The sequence below is a fragment of the Temnothorax nylanderi genome, unplaced genomic scaffold (genome assembly GCF_030848795.1).
Source record: "Temnothorax nylanderi isolate EJ_2023f unplaced genomic scaffold, tnyl_v1.0 TNYL_tig0017_pilon, whole genome shotgun sequence".
In the NCBI taxonomy this organism is placed as follows: Eukaryota; Metazoa; Arthropoda; class Insecta; order Hymenoptera; family Formicidae; genus Temnothorax; species Temnothorax nylanderi.
The window spans coordinates 1320742-1341350 of record NW_027249079.1 but is presented as its reverse complement, the minus strand read 5'-3'; the positions used below and the strand labels follow the sequence as shown (position 1 = coordinate 1341350).

The 20609-nt window shown below is 40.1% G+C and overlaps 1 protein-coding gene across 10 annotated transcripts in view; it reads right to left on the bottom strand.

The window, feature by feature from the left end:
- LOC139768667 (pleckstrin homology domain-containing family G member 5) overlaps window positions 1-20609 on the bottom strand; it is a 125183-nt gene that overhangs the window by 53690 nt on the left and 50884 nt on the right. The window contains exons 1-3 of one of the 10 annotated variants that reach the window (XM_071699104.1): window positions 14599-15266; window positions 2510-3305; window positions 383-1455 (exon numbers count right to left, since the gene is read on the bottom strand). The exons of 8 other annotated variants lie outside the window; for them this stretch is intronic. In XM_071699104.1, coding sequence (XP_071555205.1) covers window positions 383-523 — 141 coding nt within the window. In that variant the 5' untranslated portion in view covers window positions 524-1455; window positions 2510-3305; window positions 14599-15266. Of the gene's footprint in view, window positions 1-382; window positions 1456-2509; window positions 3306-14598; window positions 15267-20609 lie in introns of those variants that run through there. One more of the 10 variants, XM_071699105.1, reaches the window with a different exon arrangement.

Sequence of the window (20609 nt, the reverse complement as noted above, 5' to 3'; positions counted from 1 at the left end):
TGGGGAGTAGAAAAGAGAAGAGTAGAGAAGAATATAAGGATATATTATAAATTATAGCGATTGCAATTTACGTCAGAGAAAAAAAAATTCGTGCGGTGTCTATATATAGAGCGTGATGGATGAGAAATTCAAGATAATGTAAGCTTCAATCTTACGTATATAAGAAGTTTTATCTCATGCATTTAATTTAAAAGAAATTAGATACTGATGCTCTTTTACTTCTCACGTCTTCATTTCATATCTTTTACTACGAAAAGATGATCAATGATGGAAATCAAGATTCAACGATCGAAAAGCAGGCTACGAAAATTGTTTAGCATTCGCATCCAAATCGTACTGATGCAAAACAGCAATGAGAATGCGGCCGATATGCGCATTTTACCTGAATGCGCCCCATCGGCGGCGACACCACCAAGAAGATTCTCATCGCAGCCTTGAGGAAGTCATCCTGATTGCGATTCGTCGTGTCCTGCAGAGCGGCCTCGGATATGCTGGAGCTGTTCTGGGTGGTCTTGCCGCGCATCTTGCGCCTTATGCTGCCGACTATCTTCCACCATTCCTGTCCGGTGCCGCTGCCGGACGACGACGCGGTACCGGCACCGCTCCCGTCCCCGTGGATGGCCACCGTCGCATCCTGCTGGCCGGTCACTGACGACACCGACGACGATTTCTTCGAGGGGCTTAGATCGCGGCTGGACCGTCGGCTCGGGGTACCGCGGCCACCGTGGGGGGTCCCGGATGCGGACACCGTGGTGCTATCGGCCCCCGCGACCGACTGTTGCCCAGCTGCGGGGATGGAACCACCGCTGGGACTCGTGATGCCTCTTCCACCACTCCCACCGCCGCCACCCGCACCCTTGGACCCGCCGCACGTGACGATCGAACGCGCCGATCGCCCCGTTCCGCCGCCGCTGCTCAATCGGCGTACGAGACCGCGTATGAGGCCGCTCTTGCGCGCCGTCGTCGGGCCCTCCTCCACGTGCTCGCCCGGCGCTTCCACTCTCTGGCTTAATTAGACACTGTTTATTAAACTTAATTAGACACTGTTTCGGTGAGATCATCCGAGCAGCTGGTTCTCTTCTCGGAGCGATCGATCTTTCCTTTTTCTTTTCTTCCTCTTTTTTCCTTCTTTATTGCGGTCCTTTTATCGAGGGAAACAAGTGCCGCGTGATAATTTTTCTATTCTTCCCGGTGCTTTCACGCTGCGCAATTTTTACGGTTGCGCTTTTCCTCGTAGCGATTTTCAGCCGCAGTGCTGCCTCGTCGTAAATTTTACAACCCTCGCCGGTCTTTGCCAGCAAGAAATACGCGGGAACTGATATATACATACATATACATATATCGCTCCTTGACGCTCGTCAAGTGTCTCGCGCTATTCGTGTACTTCCCTCTGCACTTCGTACTGCATCGATTAAGTTTCCAACTGCCGTCCCGGCGAAGTTTCCACTCAATAAACTGCCAAGTTTTTAAAACAATTTTTTATTTTCCTCTACTCCGAGTTGTTCGTTATAAGTTACAATGAATTATAATATTTCTATGTTCCGTGCGTTAAATTCCCCGAATGCTTCGCTTTCTGTGGCAGCGTATTACGATTAAGCTGATTGTGCTACAGTGACGCATCGTCTCGCAACGAATTCGATTCGCAATCACTCACGTCGCAGCTCCGAACCAAAGCTCTCGATCTGTGTTTAGGCTTTCTTAACAAGATCCAAATTGGAAGTGTCCACGACATAAAAGCTCTGAACTGATTCTCAACAATGTTCGATTCTTATCCCTTCTCTCAAAATTTAAAATTTCCTCGCGTAAAATTTCCGAGAATAATCGTTTACAAGTGATAACTCTATTGCTCTGAAAGTTGTTCCCGTTCTATTTCACGACAGATTATAATAACGCAGCTTCTCTCCGCGGCGACAGAGATGCCGGTGATTTTCAAAATGCGTTTCCGTTGGGCAAATATTCCGCGGAAGACTCTTCCATCTTACTCAGCGTAGTTCACGTTCCGGAGATTACGGCCAGCTATTCGTCGCCACCTCGAGAGCACGTATTCCTCTCATCGTTTCTATAGTTTCTACGAGATATCACGTTTCGTGCCTCAAACGAAGAGTCATATCAGGCGGTTTACGTAGCGAATGATTGCGCTAAGTATCGCGGGATTATCGACACGATTATCAGCGAGTGAGCTTTCCCTTCTTGGAGAAATGCTTCTATTCACTGCGCCTCGTCTATCATCTATTATTGCGAATTCTAGCGCTTCTCGTGATTCTTCAATACCAAGAAACTTACTTCCACTCTTATTCTCTTAATTATTTTCTAAATATTAATTATATTCACAACTTTACTAATGATAAATAAAAAAAACATTGTTATAATGTTATAAAAAACATTGGATAAATAATAGCGATGTGTAATGTAACTTGCAAAGTTACGCCTTTTCGATTGAGAATTCAAAGATCCGAAATCGTTATACCGGAAATTACATCTAACACTCAATCTCTGTTTGCTTTATTACCTCATGAATTCGCTTCACGTTAATCTCGGCAAAATCTACTTGGAAACGTGTAGACATCAATGAGAGTTCTGCCGCTGATAGTAGTTCGCTCAGGCATGCCAGATTACAAAGGTATATGCATGACGTTATCGAAAGTTCGAGAGCGAGATCCGGATTAACGCTATTCTTGATTTTGCCCGTGATCACGTAATCCTATCGCGCGTAGGCCGACACGCACGGTACGGTGAGTCGAACGGCTGCAACTTTAATTAGAATTTCCTCATACAACAACTCAGTTCGGACCACAGCACGCTGGAACGGTCGGGGGGAAAATCCGCGGAAGAAATCTGTTCTCTCGCCAGGTCCGGTTCCAAGCTGGACGCAAAAGCGCGAGGTTCCGGATTGAGTCGGGTTGCACTCTTGCGCGAGGGTCCCAAACGCGGGAGCGAAAAAAAAACTCCGCTTGAGCCCGTTAATGGCGCAAACCGGGCCAAGGACGTATCGCGTATCTCGAAGGGACCGCGAGGCTAGGAGGAGTGCTATTATCCTTCGAGGAATCGATCGGCGTCGTTTCAAGGCTCACCGTCGGGGGAAATAATTTGCCGCGATCCTGCGGGCAGCTTTCCCGACGAGAAGTCGATCGAACGTTTCGCCAGCAATTATCATTCGCTCCTCGCGATGATCGCGTGATATCTCTCGATTATCCGCTCGTCTCTCCTCGATCACCCCTCTTCTCTTCTCGACTCCTCGCGTTTTCCTCAAAGTACGGGAGCGCATTTTTTAATTTCCGACGACGGCCTGATGTAATGCCCGGCATCTGCGTAACGGAATCGATCGTGTCTATTAAGGAGCTTTATTACTAACAGAACCGAGCGCGCCTGATGCACCAGGTAGATGTGTTCAACTATATGCATAACGATAGAAAATCAAGTCTCACAGGGAAAATCTTATATTTTAAAATATTGCGTAACGCAATTTATTTTATGTCACATTATACGAGAAATTTCATTTGCTAATCTCCTACTTTTTACATTTTAAATCTATATCGACTGTAAGAAAATACTAACATTAAAGTATATAAGTTTATTATGCATTTCTATATTTTTATATTTTATCTTTATATTCCTTTTATCTTGATATTCGATAAGTTTAGTGTATATTTTAATTTTAGATTAGATAATAGATATCTTTAAATTTTCATTTTAATAATATCTTTATTCGTTGGGATAATGGACATAAAAGGATAATGGATGTTAGAGAGAGAAAGGGGGAGAAAAGAGAGAGAGAGAGGGAGAACGAGCAGGAATTAGCCAATAAACCACGCAATATCGATATTCCTTCATTTTCGTAAGACAATGCGGAGAATTCGCGGTGTTGGACACCTCAAAGGACGTTCTAAAGGACGTTCTGGTGCCTGAAAGCATTGATAGGATCAATTGCAAACAGTGCAAAATTCGATTAAAGGATTGAAATAATGCTGAACCATTACAGAGCGGATACAATAAGCTTTATGCGTAAGACGTCCGCTTAGAATCCTTTCTATAGAATTAATCCTTTCGTTTGCAGATTCTATAACTAATTAAAAATGGACTTCTTTACAATAATAATTTAAAGCTTTTTTTCTGTAATTAAATATAAGGAAGATTATATTCCATGTTTATAAATGAATAAACTTAGATTGACAGCTTTAAATCCCATCTAAACCAAGCAAATAATAATAGGTAATGAAAGATAATCTTCAGATTACAATAGAATCAGGATATAACCGCGGTTGTACATATTTATGGCTTCTATTGTAAGATATTTATTAGAAAGTTGAAAGGGTAAAGGCGTTCTATGAATATTATGAATATTCTCATCTCATTATACTAAATGTAGCGATGTTTATAATTGATATTATATATTCAGCGTCATATTTTAATATCATTAAACCGCCAAATGAACAATGCGGGGCGCGTAATACAGAAAATCCTTCTTTGAATTCTATCGAAATATATGAAATAAACATGTAACTCACTTTACCGTGCATGGTTACAGAGATCGGATAAAATATGATTTTCCGTGAAATTGTATTTTCTTATACAATATAACACGATTCTATGTGTCGACAATTATTTAATCTCTTCCTGTTTCTATGCTTTTTCATTTGACGCGACAAAAACAGTGTCAAAAGAATTAAAATTTCGAGAACAAGTAGAATTGTGGAAAAAATAAAGAAATTGAAAAAAAAAAAGAAATAAAACGTGCTTTGAATGCGATGTAATTTGAAATTCAAACTTCGAAATGTGATTTTACCGCACGTGTTTCAGAGGGAGAGAAAGAGGGAGAGATAGACGGATGATAGAAGGATGTTCGTGTAAGAGAGAGAAGGGTGCCACTCGTAGAGACTAATTAATCGAGCGTATGAGCGTTGAATTCGGGTCACCGAGGAAGATTCGGCGGCTGAGTCGCACCGGCACGATTTGCCCTCTATCTGTGGGGTTTAATTGAAGGGCCAAAACATCGCTGTTGGGAACGATTACGTCTTCAAAGATCATGTTCTTTCGCTCTAGCGTTCTATGAAATGAATAGAGAAATGGCTCGGAGAGATGCCTGTGAAAGTACGTTAAATATCCCGATAATGCACTAAAATGTTTCTTATCTTGAATCTTGTGAAAAAACTTTTTTTCATAAAAATAAATTAAAGTATAAATGATATATAATTTCTTACGTCGTTGATACATATTTTTCAATAATTAATCTGATGAATTTTAATTGTTTCGAAGTAGTGATTGCACCATGTTAAGCTTTTCTCACCGAACTCGGGAGAAGTTAACAGATTCCGGAACAGTCGGAGGAGAATATGAGTTTACCCGGAAGATATCCGTTACAATCACGATGCCTTGAGCATCTACCTAATCTACACGAGACAACGGAATGCACGGAATTTGCGAAGAACGACTTAAAGTCTTGCGACGCGTCTTGGCTCGATATAGAAGTCAATCAGGAACGGAATTCGAGAGCTCAATTAAATGCTCGTTGCGAACGCGTGTTTGCACCTAATCGCGCGAAAAGACATGCACACGCATACGCGTCACGCGGAATTCCCGTGCGAGTTGCAGACGAGTACTATGACGAACTATTCGATGCACACGGAATTTCAGTATCGCGAGACATCGGGACGCGGTTTACTTGCACCAGAGATTCCCGGCTGGATCTGAGGAATTCGCGATCTGACTTTCGCAAACGGCGAAATTTCCGCAATATCGTAGACCTACCGTTGTGGACCTATCATTTACCATCTGCCTCTCTCGACTGTTTCGCGGGTCTAATGAGAAAGTGGGTCAGCGTAATAGAGACTAAAACTTGCGTAAAATGGTCTATTAATTAAATAAGCTCGCATCATCATCTTCTTCATTTTTTAATCCTGCGTTTTTTACATTTTGTCTTGAAGCTATTATGTTATGTGCAACTTTTTTGGCCCGTCTGTTGAATGTCTGTTGAACGTCTGTTAGACGTCTCATTATTTACGGTAAGTTATGATATATATTTAAAAAAAACAGAATAATATTTAAAAATCCCACACGCACACATAATATATCTCACAAACATTATTTTTTATATATTTTTTATATATATAAAGATCATGCCATGAATTAATTTTTGTTCTTAAATATATGTATAAGATTTTGTTTTAAATAAATAATGAGGGCTACTTAATAAAAACTATCCGACTCCACTAAACTCTCCAATTGCATCGTTTAGGATAAGCACACCGCTTATCCGCTCTTCGACGTTTATTTCATTACCGATATAGCGTGCGTAAACACAATTAACGCAATTAACGAAATCCGATCGGATTATCAGCTTAAATATCCCGAGAGGTTCAAAATCGCTGAGTTTTAAGCTCGCTGCTGTTTATCGATATTTACGTTATTCAAGATTACATCGACGCGCAGCCGATTGTGACTTTAAACAATCTCCGTGCGGTTTTGACCCTTTTTACTGGCCACGATCCATGATACAACCCACTTCTTAGTTTGCAGTTTGCAGTGACGTTTCGCTTTTTCATGCCATTAGCTGTGATCACGTGGAGAAGCGATTAAAGGCCGGGGGGAAGAAAACGCGGCTTTAAAGAGGCATTTTTTGCACTTGACAAAGACGATCCTTTAATTTCGTCCCCTCCGCGCGAAATCCGCGAGTCATCGTTTGTGATAAAAAATGGAGCTTCTCAACGCAATAGGTTTCGTAAGTATCTTCGCATGTTCTCCTTCTGGAGAAAAAACCGTGTAATGATAATCGTACATGATAAATGACAAATTATATATATATATATATATATATATATATATATATATATATATTATATATATATATATTATATATATATTTATTCTTTGCAGCCATTCAAAACATCCCGAAAGATATAGGTTTAATTCAGAAAGATCTAGGGCACGTATTATGGAACTTTTCGGAATGGATTCCGATCGAAATTATTCCGTTTTCTTTAGAAAACACAATAGAAATCTAGGAAATAACTAAACAATTCCGATCGGAAATCCATTCCGAATAGTTCCATGATACGTGTCCTGATAATCGAGAGAAGACGATAAGATTCTCTGTCGAAAGAGATCGTTGAAAAATGCCAATAAATAAACCCTGGAATAAACCTAAAATCCACCGTGCTGCCATCGGAAAGAAGAAAAAAAAACGATAAGCACATATTCATGAAATATCGCTCGTGTTTAAACGAGTCTCCATCATGCTTACACTGGCGACGTCAATCTTAATATCATTGAAGAACCTCCTATTGAAAGTCGATCGTTAAAACCGCGTTCCGCCCATGACGCAGCGCGAGCATTTCCCTGCCGCATTGTGGCAAAATGTCACGTGAAATGCAGCGCGCTCCTAAATATTCACTTGACGAGAATTAATTACATTCTGCCGCGCGGATGCAACCCCGGCTTCCACAACGGGAGTTTTCACCCACCGGTATCTACGCGAAAGGACTGAATTTCCCAACACGCGGGGGAAAAAATTACTCGACTATTTTAGTTTCTCACTTCTCGGCTCGCATTTCAACCGGGACACTTTACAACATAAATAATATAAAAAAAATTTCCGACAGACAATCAAGTGTACCAAGGATTTATTGCAAAATGTATTTTGACTTCAATGAGTTAAATCGTCTAAGAAAGTGAATCTGAACATAATTGTTACTTTTTAATTAATATGTGTTCGTTTCTCTCTTCCCCCTCTGATGTCTCTCTGAAAACATGAGTGGAAAAAAGCCTGCAGGAATATCTCGAAAAGCCATTAATCGAGAAGATGTACTCTCTTTCGCACACATCTATAATCATTTAGTTCCTGAATTTACCCGTACGGAGCCGTCGGAAACTCAAGATCGGAATCTCAATAGACGAGGAAGAACTTGATTTAAAACGAATTGGCTGCGTTCTGCGCAGTCTAAGAAAGAGTACCCATTGAATCGCCTCGTTGGGGAGAAAGAAAGGGATACGTGACACTCGTCCAGAGAATGAGCTGCTCGAATAAGATCGACGTACTTCGACACGGAGCAGCGAGGTGGCCCCTCGGCGGCCATTAAGGAACGATGCTGAAGACGTTGATCGATTACGAGACTCGGAGCGAGAAGAAAAGGCGACGAATCTCGCCGAAATGCATTCTTCCCTGAGTTCTATTTTTTCCAAGATTTTTTCTTTATCGACGACGGTCTCGGCATATGAAGGGGACCACGATACAATTCGCCGGGACGGCAGAGAACTTATACATGACGATGAAGAATGTATATATCGATCATGTCATCGGTGACACTTTGGTCGGAGTCACCCTAATTAATTCCGCCCAGTCTTCAATCCCTGTGGACTTTATCGCGACGCTCGAGGTAACTCGTAACTATCACGTAACTGATAACGAAGCAATCACCGGCGAATTTGAATAGCTTTATCACAATGGCGTACAAAATAGATTAATATGAGAATTTAAATTGATACGCGAAAAGTAAAATTGCATAATATTACTCAAGAAGACGAAAAGTCTTATTCGATGACGGCCATTTGACGGTAACCGTATATTTTACGTCATTTGTGAACTTTCCTCTATTTGACGGACAAGCAATTCGACCGTATACGTGCTTCCTACCGATTTTCTCGAGAAATTCGCGCTTCTCTCTTTCTTTTCTCTTTCGCGGGGCGAGTCAACCTCATCGATCATCGTCATCCAAATCTATCCCCAACTTGTACAGAAAGTTTTTTCTCGCAGGGGCGGAGACGCTGATTTTGCAATTAACTTTTTATAGCCGGCGAAATTCCATTTCACGCTCTAAAGTGCGGTCTCCGCTCCTTTAAGCTGCCTTTCGATCGATAGCACGAAATAGCGGCATCGACTTTGATTACTTGCTCTATTAATGTCACGTCGAATCGAATAACCGCGGAGAGATTATTAATCTCGACGAGAGGTAACTCTGAAATTTTTCCGTCAAGAGTATCTGATCTTATAGAATAAGTTTCTGTAATGTAGTCGAAAATGCAAGCGAGATATCGGCGACGCGAGTAGATCATGCCTAGCTCTCAGCAAATCTGCCTCGGGACTTCATACAATTAGCATGCAATAGACAGACATTTATATTTCTGTCCTCGTGGAAATTGTTAATAATTTCGCATGCGAGCACGGATAATAGTTAACGCGAGCAGTCGAGTTCCGAGGAAAGAGATACTGATCTCAGAAATGGAATCCTTACGTTATCTGACTGCAGCATCGTACAAAGTTTTATGATTTACGTTCGCGGTTACGTTCGCCTTCGTGATTTACGTGGTTTTTTACGAGGAAGTTTGTTGTCCGACTTGACAACCATACCCATAGAAGTACGCATATCGGTAATTGAGATTAATTATCTGTAATTCATGGTGAATTTTATCGGCGCGAGGGCTATATTTGCTCAGGACAGATGAAGATGACGGCTCGAGAGCGATTTATTGCGACGATCCTGCCGCGTAATCCGAAAGTCAGACCGTAAGCGTCAGGTGAGATATCCGTGGCGTCAGCAATGTGAAACCGTGCAATATTAATCCGTTGCACCGCTATTTGAATTTCATAGTCACTCATCTGCGATACCGATCTTGAAGCGATTTACGAGCAAGTAGAAGTGAGACTCCATATGAAATTAATAAACGCGGGTAAGAAAAGACTTTTGACGAGCCCGTTTCCTTGGAAAATTTGTGCGCGAACTTTCGGTGCCCGCACGATCAATTTCTGCGAAAAGGCTGCTTTTCTTTTTCGCTCCATTGGCGATATAGCGTATGCTAAACTGCGATACTTTTCATGCTCACGATCATACATTTTTCGCTCTTTGAAACTCGCTAGAACTTTCATCGATTGCCACTGAACATGTGGAACTTCGGAAACTTATATTATAAGAATATTAACGAGATAACTTTATTTAGCGAAAATATTTTGCTGTTTTTGAATTAATATAAAATTGATAAGAGAGAGAGGAGAGAGAGAGAGAGAGATCTAAAACTTCAGGACTCGTTATTTTTCACGTTGCATATTTGTTTCGAGACATTCATTTTAGATTCGTGAAAGTATTTGCGACACAATTTCGCAATATCGCGAGACACCTTTTAAAATGCAGAATGCATTTGCAAGATACTTTAATATTAGATGGAACGCGCGAATACTCCGTGAAATAGAAACTTTTTTCGCAATAGCAGAAATATTGTTCTGCGCCGTTTCGCGAATCGATATACAGCTGAACGTATGATCCGTCGCGCGTCGGCACGCCTTGGCACGTTCGGTGAGTCATTATTCGCGCGGGAATTATCATATGCGGACACACATATGTGACCTGCGAGAAACAGACGCGAGCAGAGATACGAGTAGTTCCGAGAACGCGTAAACACTCGCGCGAATAACACGGTAGATACGGCAGCATTAATGCAACGATATGTGCCAGCCTTCGTGAAGACATTCGCAATTCGTTCGCGGAATTGCGAGATGCCTTTGATATTGTCAATTTCGACTTCGAGTCGCATGGAACACGCGGCGAAGTGAAAAAACGACGAATTAACGAGGAAAATTTTATCCCGGCGTTACCAAGGTAGACATATGCAGCATGATTATTTTATAAGATGGGATTTATTATAAGACCCCTCCATTTAAGAGCTTAGAGTCATAATAACATGAAATTTTTTAAATATTTTAAATTATAAGTTTGATCCTTAAATTCAAATTATATATCAATAAAATTGCCAAAATTATTTTAAAACTTTTTTTATTACAATGACAGATAAGATTTGTCATATCCCGTCTTAATTAACCCCGAATGAAGGGAAATCTCGACTCTCATCAATTATTGCTGTTGATCAATATTGCGCCAAAGTTGTAATTAATACAGCGATATAATATTGCGACAAGTGTCTAACTGCGGAGAGTATCACCCGCTGTTGCACAAATCTTTCGCCCGAGAATTATGGAGCATTCGTCATTGCGTTGAAATCGCCGTTCTATACACTGCGGCACAAGCGCCAGACATGCATCATCGGGGCGATAGAGAAAATCGAAATTGCGGCGTACGCAATGACCGCATTGGACGCGGCGCGGATAATGGAGGGACAATACGGGAGCAGAATTGAGTGCCGGAGTGCTCAGGGCGGATCAGTTTTCGATAAAGCGAAACGTCCGATGTACATCGACCGTCGCCGCGCAAGAATGCTTTCGCACTCGGGTGACAAACAGATGCGTCGACAGCTCCGAGGTACGTTCGCGGTCCTAACGTCGAGTTAGACTCGACGCAACGTTTTGCAATAGTCTCTCGCACATTCACCGAATCACTGCACAATTCTAATTAGCTATATTTTTAAAACGTCCATAAACTCCTCTAAATAATTCTTTGACTCATATTGGAGTTATTAAATTAAATTGAGAATAAAATACTTGATCTTCGTGAGAAATAATTCGAATCGCAAATAATTGCTACTTTCTGATAAAGAATAACTATAAGAAAAGAAAAATTGTCGCGTGTAAATATACAGTAAATTTCTGTCATCTGATCTTATCCGAAGCGTCCTCTTTGGATAGAAAGAAAAGGTGTTTTGAATGAAAAATAAAGTTCCCAAAATTTGTTAAAACCGGAGGGAAGCCGCTTAGGTTAATGAAATGGTCGTAGCTTAAAACGCAGCAATTTCGTATCGCGAAAACCTTCAAACCTTCGTATTATTTCAATATACCGTTAGAAATAGTCCGGCGCAATGATGGACGTTTGACACGCAATCCCGTTGCAGCAATACGGACTTGATATATTGCTCCATTCTTTAGGAGAATCGCAAGATCATGTGTTCTCAATCCTTTTACGTGATCGGTACGCGCGAGGCGCGCTCTCCGAGAAGTTGTCCGCGCGGAAAGCGCCGAGAACGCTGAGGTGGAAACTATCACGGAGAGAATTTTTTGTTATATTTTACCCTTAAATTCACTACAAACTTGGGACAACTCGGCAACCAAGGGATTTTTGAAATATACAAAAGACATTTTACAAACAACGTGATAAAAATTACCAAGCAGATTGGTAAATTTTGAAAAATTATTGAAATTTTCTAGATATATTTTAGTAAGATTTAATCAAACATATTTTATATTTTAATGCAATAGATAATACTTTTTTAATGGCAGATATTAGTCAGAATAGCTCGCATAAAATTCTTGATGGAACATGTTGTCCCACAACTACCATGATTTCAGAGTAAATTCTAAGAGAAAATTCTCTCCGTGTATAAAAGACAATGTCGTTGGATGTGACTTTTCGTTTTTCGCGAATGGAGACAGAGGGGGAGGATAATGGAGATCATATCTCGTAATTGTCGATCACGTCGACAGCTGTGCACGCTCGGCGAAACGTCGCTGTCGAGCGGATCCGCAGCTCCGTAATGCCGCCCGCTCAAATCGCCGTGAAATTGATAGTTGAGTCGGCGGGACCCGGGACCAGCGGGCAACGTGAATCGGATTGCTTCGCCAAGCGGTACCAAGCGATTTCGAGACCGCGAGTGCAGTTGTTAGCGCGACCCCGCGTGCCGACGTTAAAACGAGGCGGATCGATGGCGAGTTCGATCGAGGCGAGGGACGGCGTTGTCTCGCCGCTGCGGAAACTGTTAATTTATGCAGCAGTTTTTGCCCTACGCAGTCTTTCTTTAACCTGCCGACAAGTTGCACGTCGAATCGGACGTAAACGGACGCACATCGTGTTACGCGCGATATTCCATACTGCGTGTCCCGCACCGTAAATTTCTCTAACACTTTTTCTCTCTCTAAGAAACAAGCAAATTTGTGTGGATGTCTGGGAAAAGAACGATGCAACATTCACGAAATCAGAATTTTGTGGAAACGGCATTCCGAGAATCATTTGGATATGAATTGTTCATATATTTGCGCGTTATTTTTAAATAATCTGACAAAGCGTGAATTGTTGCGAGAGGGGAAGTCGAAAAACACAAAAACTTTATTTGTAACGCTATGCTACAATGAAAATAATTTAATTAATATTAACACAATAGAATTCCAGGCTCAATTTTCTTTGAATATTATATTGAAATGTTACATCCGCGCGGTGATTGGAAGAAACAAAAAAAAATCCGCTATCGGCCCGAGTGGAATCCAGCGATCGAGGCTTAACCGCGCGTATTCACGCGTTGTAATCCGCCGTCGAAAAGGCTAACTAAATGTGTATAAATAACGCGAGCGAATATTTACGGATTAAAAATTGTCACGCAGTTTCCGAGAGTCAAATTTATATCGATGTTACATCTATTTTCTCTCTCTTTCTCCAGCTGTAGCCCTAGCTCTTTCTTGCCGACCGTTTTCTGAATTTGCAACGCCTACGAAACGTCCGCTTTGCAGTCCGGCAAACGATTCAATTATCGTCGACGGTGCGAGCCATATCGATTTTGCGATTTAAACTTTTCGGCGCGCACAAAATTCGAGAACAAAACGCGCGCGATTGCGCGTATAGATATCGACGAGAGTTACAACTGCGTCCTGGAAATATTTTTCCTCTACGGCTATTACCTCGAAATAAAAAGACAACCGGGCGACCACGCGCGGCAAAATACTGACCGCCATGAAGGATATTACATCAGATATTTTATCAGGTTTTTGTGCTTCATTTTTCCGTTAAACACATGAAAAACATATAGATAAATCTCTCTCTCTTTCTCTCTCTTTCATTAAGTAGCATAATAGAATGTTTTATTTATTTAACACAAATGTTTTATATAAAATATCCCACGTCCATTCAACTGTTTTATCAATACTTTGAAAATATCAATACAAAATAGCAGAATTTAATATCAGTTTATGAGAGACGTCTCTACGTTTTTTTTCTTCTTCTCTGTGTGTGTTAATAGTTTTTAGGAAAAATTTTTGTAAATTTGTATTCTCTTTATTTTAAATAAAAATAAATATAATAAAATATATTCAATATGTATGATGACCAGGATGTACCTAGCGATGATCTATAAATAACATACTAATAATTTGTAACTTCTACTGACTCAATAAATATAACGTTAATAGATTCTAGGTAATAGCTATCCAGTGATTATTTAGTAGTTATTTATAGTAAATATTTGCTACAAAACGATACGATAACATTTACATTGCTATAAAACGATACGGTAAAATGATGACTTTCTTCAAAAATATCGTCTATAAAAATTTGTAAAAAAAACATTGTGCTGATACATATAAAGCCTATGTAGACAAATATTTATATCAATATTCAATTATTAATTTAGTCGTGAACAAGGTTTTCTGAAGTATCAAAATGATAAGTATTTAAATATATAAAAATGATATTTTTCGAGAAATTAATAATGGATACACAATTTTTCGAAAATTTGGAGAGATACAATTTTTTCCTAGCACCTACTACTTCCAGTTAATTAATTTAAAACCTTTGTAATATTTCAGTATATTCAATATATATGGCAAGTGATATAATACGGTTTTTCAATAATCGTCAACCAATTGTTTTAATCAATATCTTTCCTACCGAGTACGAGACTTGATTTTCTTTTTAATACTCTAAATCAGGCGCGCTCACGCAAACATAAATGAGAATTTACCTTCGATTTTCGCCGACGATGACATTCTGACAGTGGAGGGTTTCCGTTTTGTCCAGTAATTTTCTCTCGCAACGGGACTCTCTTCGCAGAACTCGCTTTCCTGAGCTATTCAATTCTTATTCTCGAAACAACTCGCGCATTTCCATATTTCGCGAACGGTACGTATCATTTGTTCTTTAAATTTTATTTTCTGCGTTGGCTTTTCTGCCGCGCGATCAATTCGATTCTTTATCTTTTCTCGTACACCGGAATTGTTCTGTCATATTTTACAAAACGAGATTGAATGGGTGGTCTGACAATTTTCGACTATTTTGTCGAAGATTCTGCCCATGTCAATTTTCTCAGTATTTCGGCTGAAATTTCTTTCCTTCTCCTTGACTCTTTCTTCTCTTGTATCTTGCTTTCTCAAAAATCTTTTCCAAGATCGATCTTTCCGAAATATCTCTCGTATGATCTCTCCTCGATCCTACGTCGACTCACTCGGATCGACCACGCGGATCAACGTCCCGCGGTGATTTCTAATCTTTTTCAATTTCGAGCTTTCTCTCGTCTCGTGGTTACGCCACAGATCTCGTTGAGCTTTACACGGGGGCGAGGGCGGCGTCGGTCTTGCCGGCGTTAGGTCGCGCGTCGCACTGAAGGGAGAAGCCGATGGCAGAGCGCGAGTCTCCTCGGCCGATATTTCGAACGCAGCCACCTACCCCGCCGGCCGGTCGGCTCCACGGCGAGGGGATGCGCGAGCGTCGCTGGAAATCCACCCCCTCGTTCGTGAGTGAGTGCAAGCCCGCCAAGGACGACGCGCCGCGCGCGGCCCCGCTTGAACGCATCGCGCGTATCTCCTATCTATCACTAGGATCTAGGTCTCCTGCAAATCGAAACGAAACTCTTCGATAGGCGGAACGACGCCTATCTGTTTGCCGGGGCCCCACGATTTTTCCCCACGTTATGTGCACTTTGCATTTTTACTCTCCGCTTCGTGAACCGTATATATACGCGGTCTTTATCAATGTTATTAAATTCGCGGATAAAATCTACTGAAATTCTACAGTATGGTAAAGATTAAATCTTTATCTAATTACATGAAAACTTGCTCAATGTCTTGCAACTTGTATTACTTTTGGCCTCGTTCCAGTAACTTTTTTTCGATATTTCGAAAATAAAATGCTTCTTTTACAGCCTCGTACTCGATTGCAATCCAATTTTGCACGTAACTCGAGTACTTGCGATATGGCAAAATATTCATCGCACAAAGAAGGACTTTTTCTAAAGAATATTTCATCGCTTTAACGTAGGGGGCAATTGAAACGCGCGATCGTGTCGAAATGGCACGCAGCACGCTTGATTCATGTGTCGTTTGAAAAAAAGGTATATCTTTGTAACGTGGTCTACAGAAATTAATATCCATGTCGATGTCTCTTTCATACGAATATCTCGTGAATCATTCCTTTCAGTCCACTTCTCCGTTTTCCGCGCTGCGGCAAAAAAGACGGCGCAAAGTAAAATCGTTTGTCGGAAGAATTATCGGAGGGTACTGCGTTCGGTAAAATGTAATGTTACCCCGTGTCGCGTAACATTACGTCGTATAGTTCCGGCGCGTTTCTCTTACTATCTCAATTTTACATCAAAGCATCGCCGGTGGCTTTGGTTAACATCGACCAGTATCGCTCTTATCCGTCTACGGTCCGTATAATCCATTCTCGTTACCATGGTGGTAACGCTAGGAACATATACGCGTTGGAGGCTACATTGTAATCCTTTGTCTGTGCTTGACAAGTACGATAATACGGCAGTAGAGTCGATAGGGCTTTAACGGCAATTTTTGCAAAAGAAATCACGGAAGCAAGCACAATCGGGATAATTATCTGGACGTTGAAACAAATGCGACACAGATATTTTCCAATAAATAATCCTGAAATACTTTTCCGATGATTAATTTCTCGAACAGATACGGCATCAGCGCGATATCTCATTATATACATACAAAAAGCTTATAAATTTAATTAAAATTGAAAATAAATTAGTAAAAATATGAAAATAATTTTGTTCCGCTAAGATAGACAGCTGACATGATCGAATAGTCTTATGTAAATTCGCGACAATGTATATTCTTCACTGACGATGGATGGCTGACAGTATTGAATAATCTTATGTAAACTCGTGACAATATGTCTCACGTAAGTAGAACGTGAAAGTGCAAAGCTCACACTTGCTTTTAGAGAATATCATAGAATTGTAATAGAAAAAATATTTCAACATTCGGACACGTGTCATATTCGTATGCATTTAATAAATAAAACGAAAAGAAAACAAAAGGTAATCCTACAGTTTCTTCATCAATCCGACAAGTACATGCGATACAATAAAATTATACAATATCGAATGCACTGGTCGGATTATATACGTACATATATATATATACCTATACCTACATTTCAAGAGTTTTATGTATCCTCTTACGTCTCGACAAAATCGCATTCACTTGTTCGACCGGAAGGATTTCACGCGGGAAATACATTTCCGCATTTGCTTTTATTGCGTGCATTGTCAAATATTGTACATCCCGGTAGTGAAGCAAAGCGCAAAACGCAATTATGTTCTACCTCGTCTGAATGGCTACTTGATTCGAGTGACCAGCGAGAACTGCTGTGTAATCCCACGTGTTGGGAGTTCGTGTAAAGAGATGAATGTTGTTTCACGTCTAAATAGGAACGGCGGCGAGTTATGCAAAAGTTCTGCTTTGCTTGTTTATCTATTGATTATTTGACGGTGAAGATAATGTCTATAATACTGCGCTTTTAATATGCAATCTCAATCTGGTCTTGTAGTCGATATTAAAAGAACACTCGAATAAATCTTGATTTAAATACTTTTCTTATCTCTTCTTTATATTTCTCATCCTGTTACATTTCCTATTTCCTTCTGTATTGAAACAGAAAAAGAGATAAAACCGCAGATTATGCATTGCTACTTTCTATTCTATACGTTACCTACATCCTGTCTTGCATGAATATTGTTTCGTTAAATGTGTTTACTTAACAAAATAAAAGAGAATACTTTTTTCGGACATGGGATGCGTTTAATTAATTATTTTAATTAAATGCATCCCACGTTGGTCGGTTATAATAAGCCGCGAAACTAATGATATCGTGGTCGACGAAGTCTCTCAAGTTCTAAAGAGCCAATTCGAATGTGAAGCTCAAATACAGCTTCGAGTGCAAAATTTCTTTGTGTTCGAATAAAAAGGTAGGAGTTGTTTTCCTCTTAGAGAGAAAGTTCGCGCTCATGTTAATAATCATAAACTTTACGCCGTTTCTCCAACACCGTACAGTAGCCTAGATTATTTTTATAGTATGAGAATATTCTAAATTTCCAAGTTTTTATTCGATTATCTTAAATATTTTATATTGTTGTAGACGTTTTAAATTATCATATACTATTAAATAACAGACATTATTGATTCGTATTTGCGATGTAGTGAGGAAATATTGTGTCTTTTTCAAGAACTAAAATGCATCAATTTATTGTACGTCATTAACAAAAATAAAACATGTCTAATTTGTGTCGTTCGTTAGATCAAATGTTCTTTGTTCGTAATATTGCTAAAATGTGAATTTTTTGTTATATTAAAAATGACTACTATACAATAATATAAAATAATATTTCTAATTATTGTAAAAAGAAAAAATTACAAAAGAAAATTAATTAAATATTAAAAAAACAATTTACACGATAGAATAATAATCATAAATGTCGCTGAAGAAACTAAAATTAAAACTTTGTATTTTTCGAAAAATAATTTTTTTTACAATTTTTCTTATAAATAAATATTTCTTTGATCAAATTTATTTCTCTTTTTGTTTCAATATATGCGCCCGATTCTTTAAGGCGAGTACATTTTGTGCAACCATCGAGAAATCATGCATTGCATGCTTTTCAAGATATTTTCGCGTGAGCTCGCCCACACTCGCGGTACGATTCCGGAGCAAGCGTCTTCGGATGATGGCAACCGCGCGAGGAATGACAAAGCTCGCGATGACAGTGAATCGAGCATCTGTCACTCCGAAATAATTGCGACCGTAATGTTGCAGATGTTTGTATCGCGTGATATTTAGATAAAATGTAGAGCTGTCAGTAAGATGTTCTAGAATTTCTTTCACTTTCTCAGATATCTTTGTAATTACGACTGAAATTAGAAACGTATAAAAATAAAAGCTCACTTGATAAATGTAGAAATACAAGAGCATCCAATTAAGCCAGTGGAACTTGATTGACTATAATGTTTTAATAATTTCTTTTCTGGCTAAAGAGAGCTAGATTTCTTGCTACAGTCGTCTTAAATATCATTAACGATGATTGTAAATAAAATTTTATTGAATATTGAAGTACTTAATGAATATTGAAGTACTTGTTGAGATTAAAAAATAATTGCTTGCTCATGAAGGAATGTACATATGTTGCGCGAAGAAATTCCTTGACGTATTATGTCTCGTTACTAGATAGTACTACCTTCCTCTGACAACGTAAACGTCAGGGAGATATTTCAACGAAACAAATAGATTTGATTTTGCAAGAACTGCACAATACAAATCCTAACAAGAAGGCATGTATTGCAAACGTTCTCTTTAAACGATTGTCTTCGTCGCTGTCTTTTTGCTTTTCCAGCGTTGACAGCGAACGCTGGAGATGGAGCAATAATTGTCAATCCGGGAGTCGAGAAAGTCGGCGTTGTAACATCATTTAACTAACAAGTCACCGGCATAAGCACAATGGTTACGACTTGGCATTATGCGAGCACGATTCAGCGAACGTTTATATATGTGCGCGATTAAGACTTCCTAAACGACCGGCGGTTGTAAAAGGATTTGTGCACGCAAGTTGCATCCTTTCGCCGCGTTTATTCGCGTCTGCAACGAATTCGCCAATCGAAATTTCAATGTTTTCGATTCCAGTAACTGCAACGCAGCGACAATTAGGGAGGCGGGGAGAGACAGAAAGAGAGGGGGAGAGGGGGAGATTAGGAGGAGGTTACCTTAATTCTTTACTGATGATCGTGATCGAATGAAATACGTCTTTGCTGTAAGTCGCTCGCGTGATCGGCGAAAAAAAAAGAAGATGAAGAAGAAACGTTAACAGAGCGAGACGCTAAGAATACTTGCACGAATTTATATCGCTATTAGGTGGGATTAGAAGATACGACGAAGTCGCTGGTAGACGATAAATTCTTCTTTCCTTCCTGCACCACCCACGGTGATTCGGTTTAACGTTAACGACCGACCGCGGTACGGGTTTGATCGATCGCGTTCAGTGATAGCGGTCGCGTCGCGATCGGACGCGCGAGTGGTCGCGGTCGACGCAAAGGCTATTACCGACACGCAGTGGTTACGGTCGATGCGCGATCTGCCGCGAGGAATTGACGTAATAGCCAAAGTGACCTTTCTTCGCATCGTTCCACTCATTGACGTGCTGTTTGAGTCTCCGATCGTCATTTCCCCTCTCGATCGATCATTTCGCATTGTTCTCTTATTTCATTCTGTCGTCGAGAAGGATCCTATTTAAGATACACGATTAAATATCTCGTTTCGCGGAACAGCAAACAGAAAACGCGGAACGCTGTATTCATCGTAAACTCTGAAATATTTAATATTCTTCGATTTAATATTCTTCGACATCTTCAAAAAGATGTTAGCATTTTTTAGGAAAATTGTTTGTCCAGATACTTGTCATTTTCTGCGGTAGGTTTCTAATTTTCGCTCTGAGAGCTGAGATAACAAATTCCTGCATCAGCGAAGCACAATAATCTGAGCGAGCCATGGTGGAATGTTAACACCGAAAAAGAAGAGCCAGATGATAGATGGCGAAGTTACCGAGCCATTAAAAATCAGAGAGAGAAGAGAGAGAGAGAGAGAGAGAGAGAGGGAGAGAGAGAGACGCGGTTGCAGCGCTTGGGGATAGAAAACATTTTCGGATGACACTTCTATTACGGAAGCACGAGGAATCCGTCCCCGCGGACA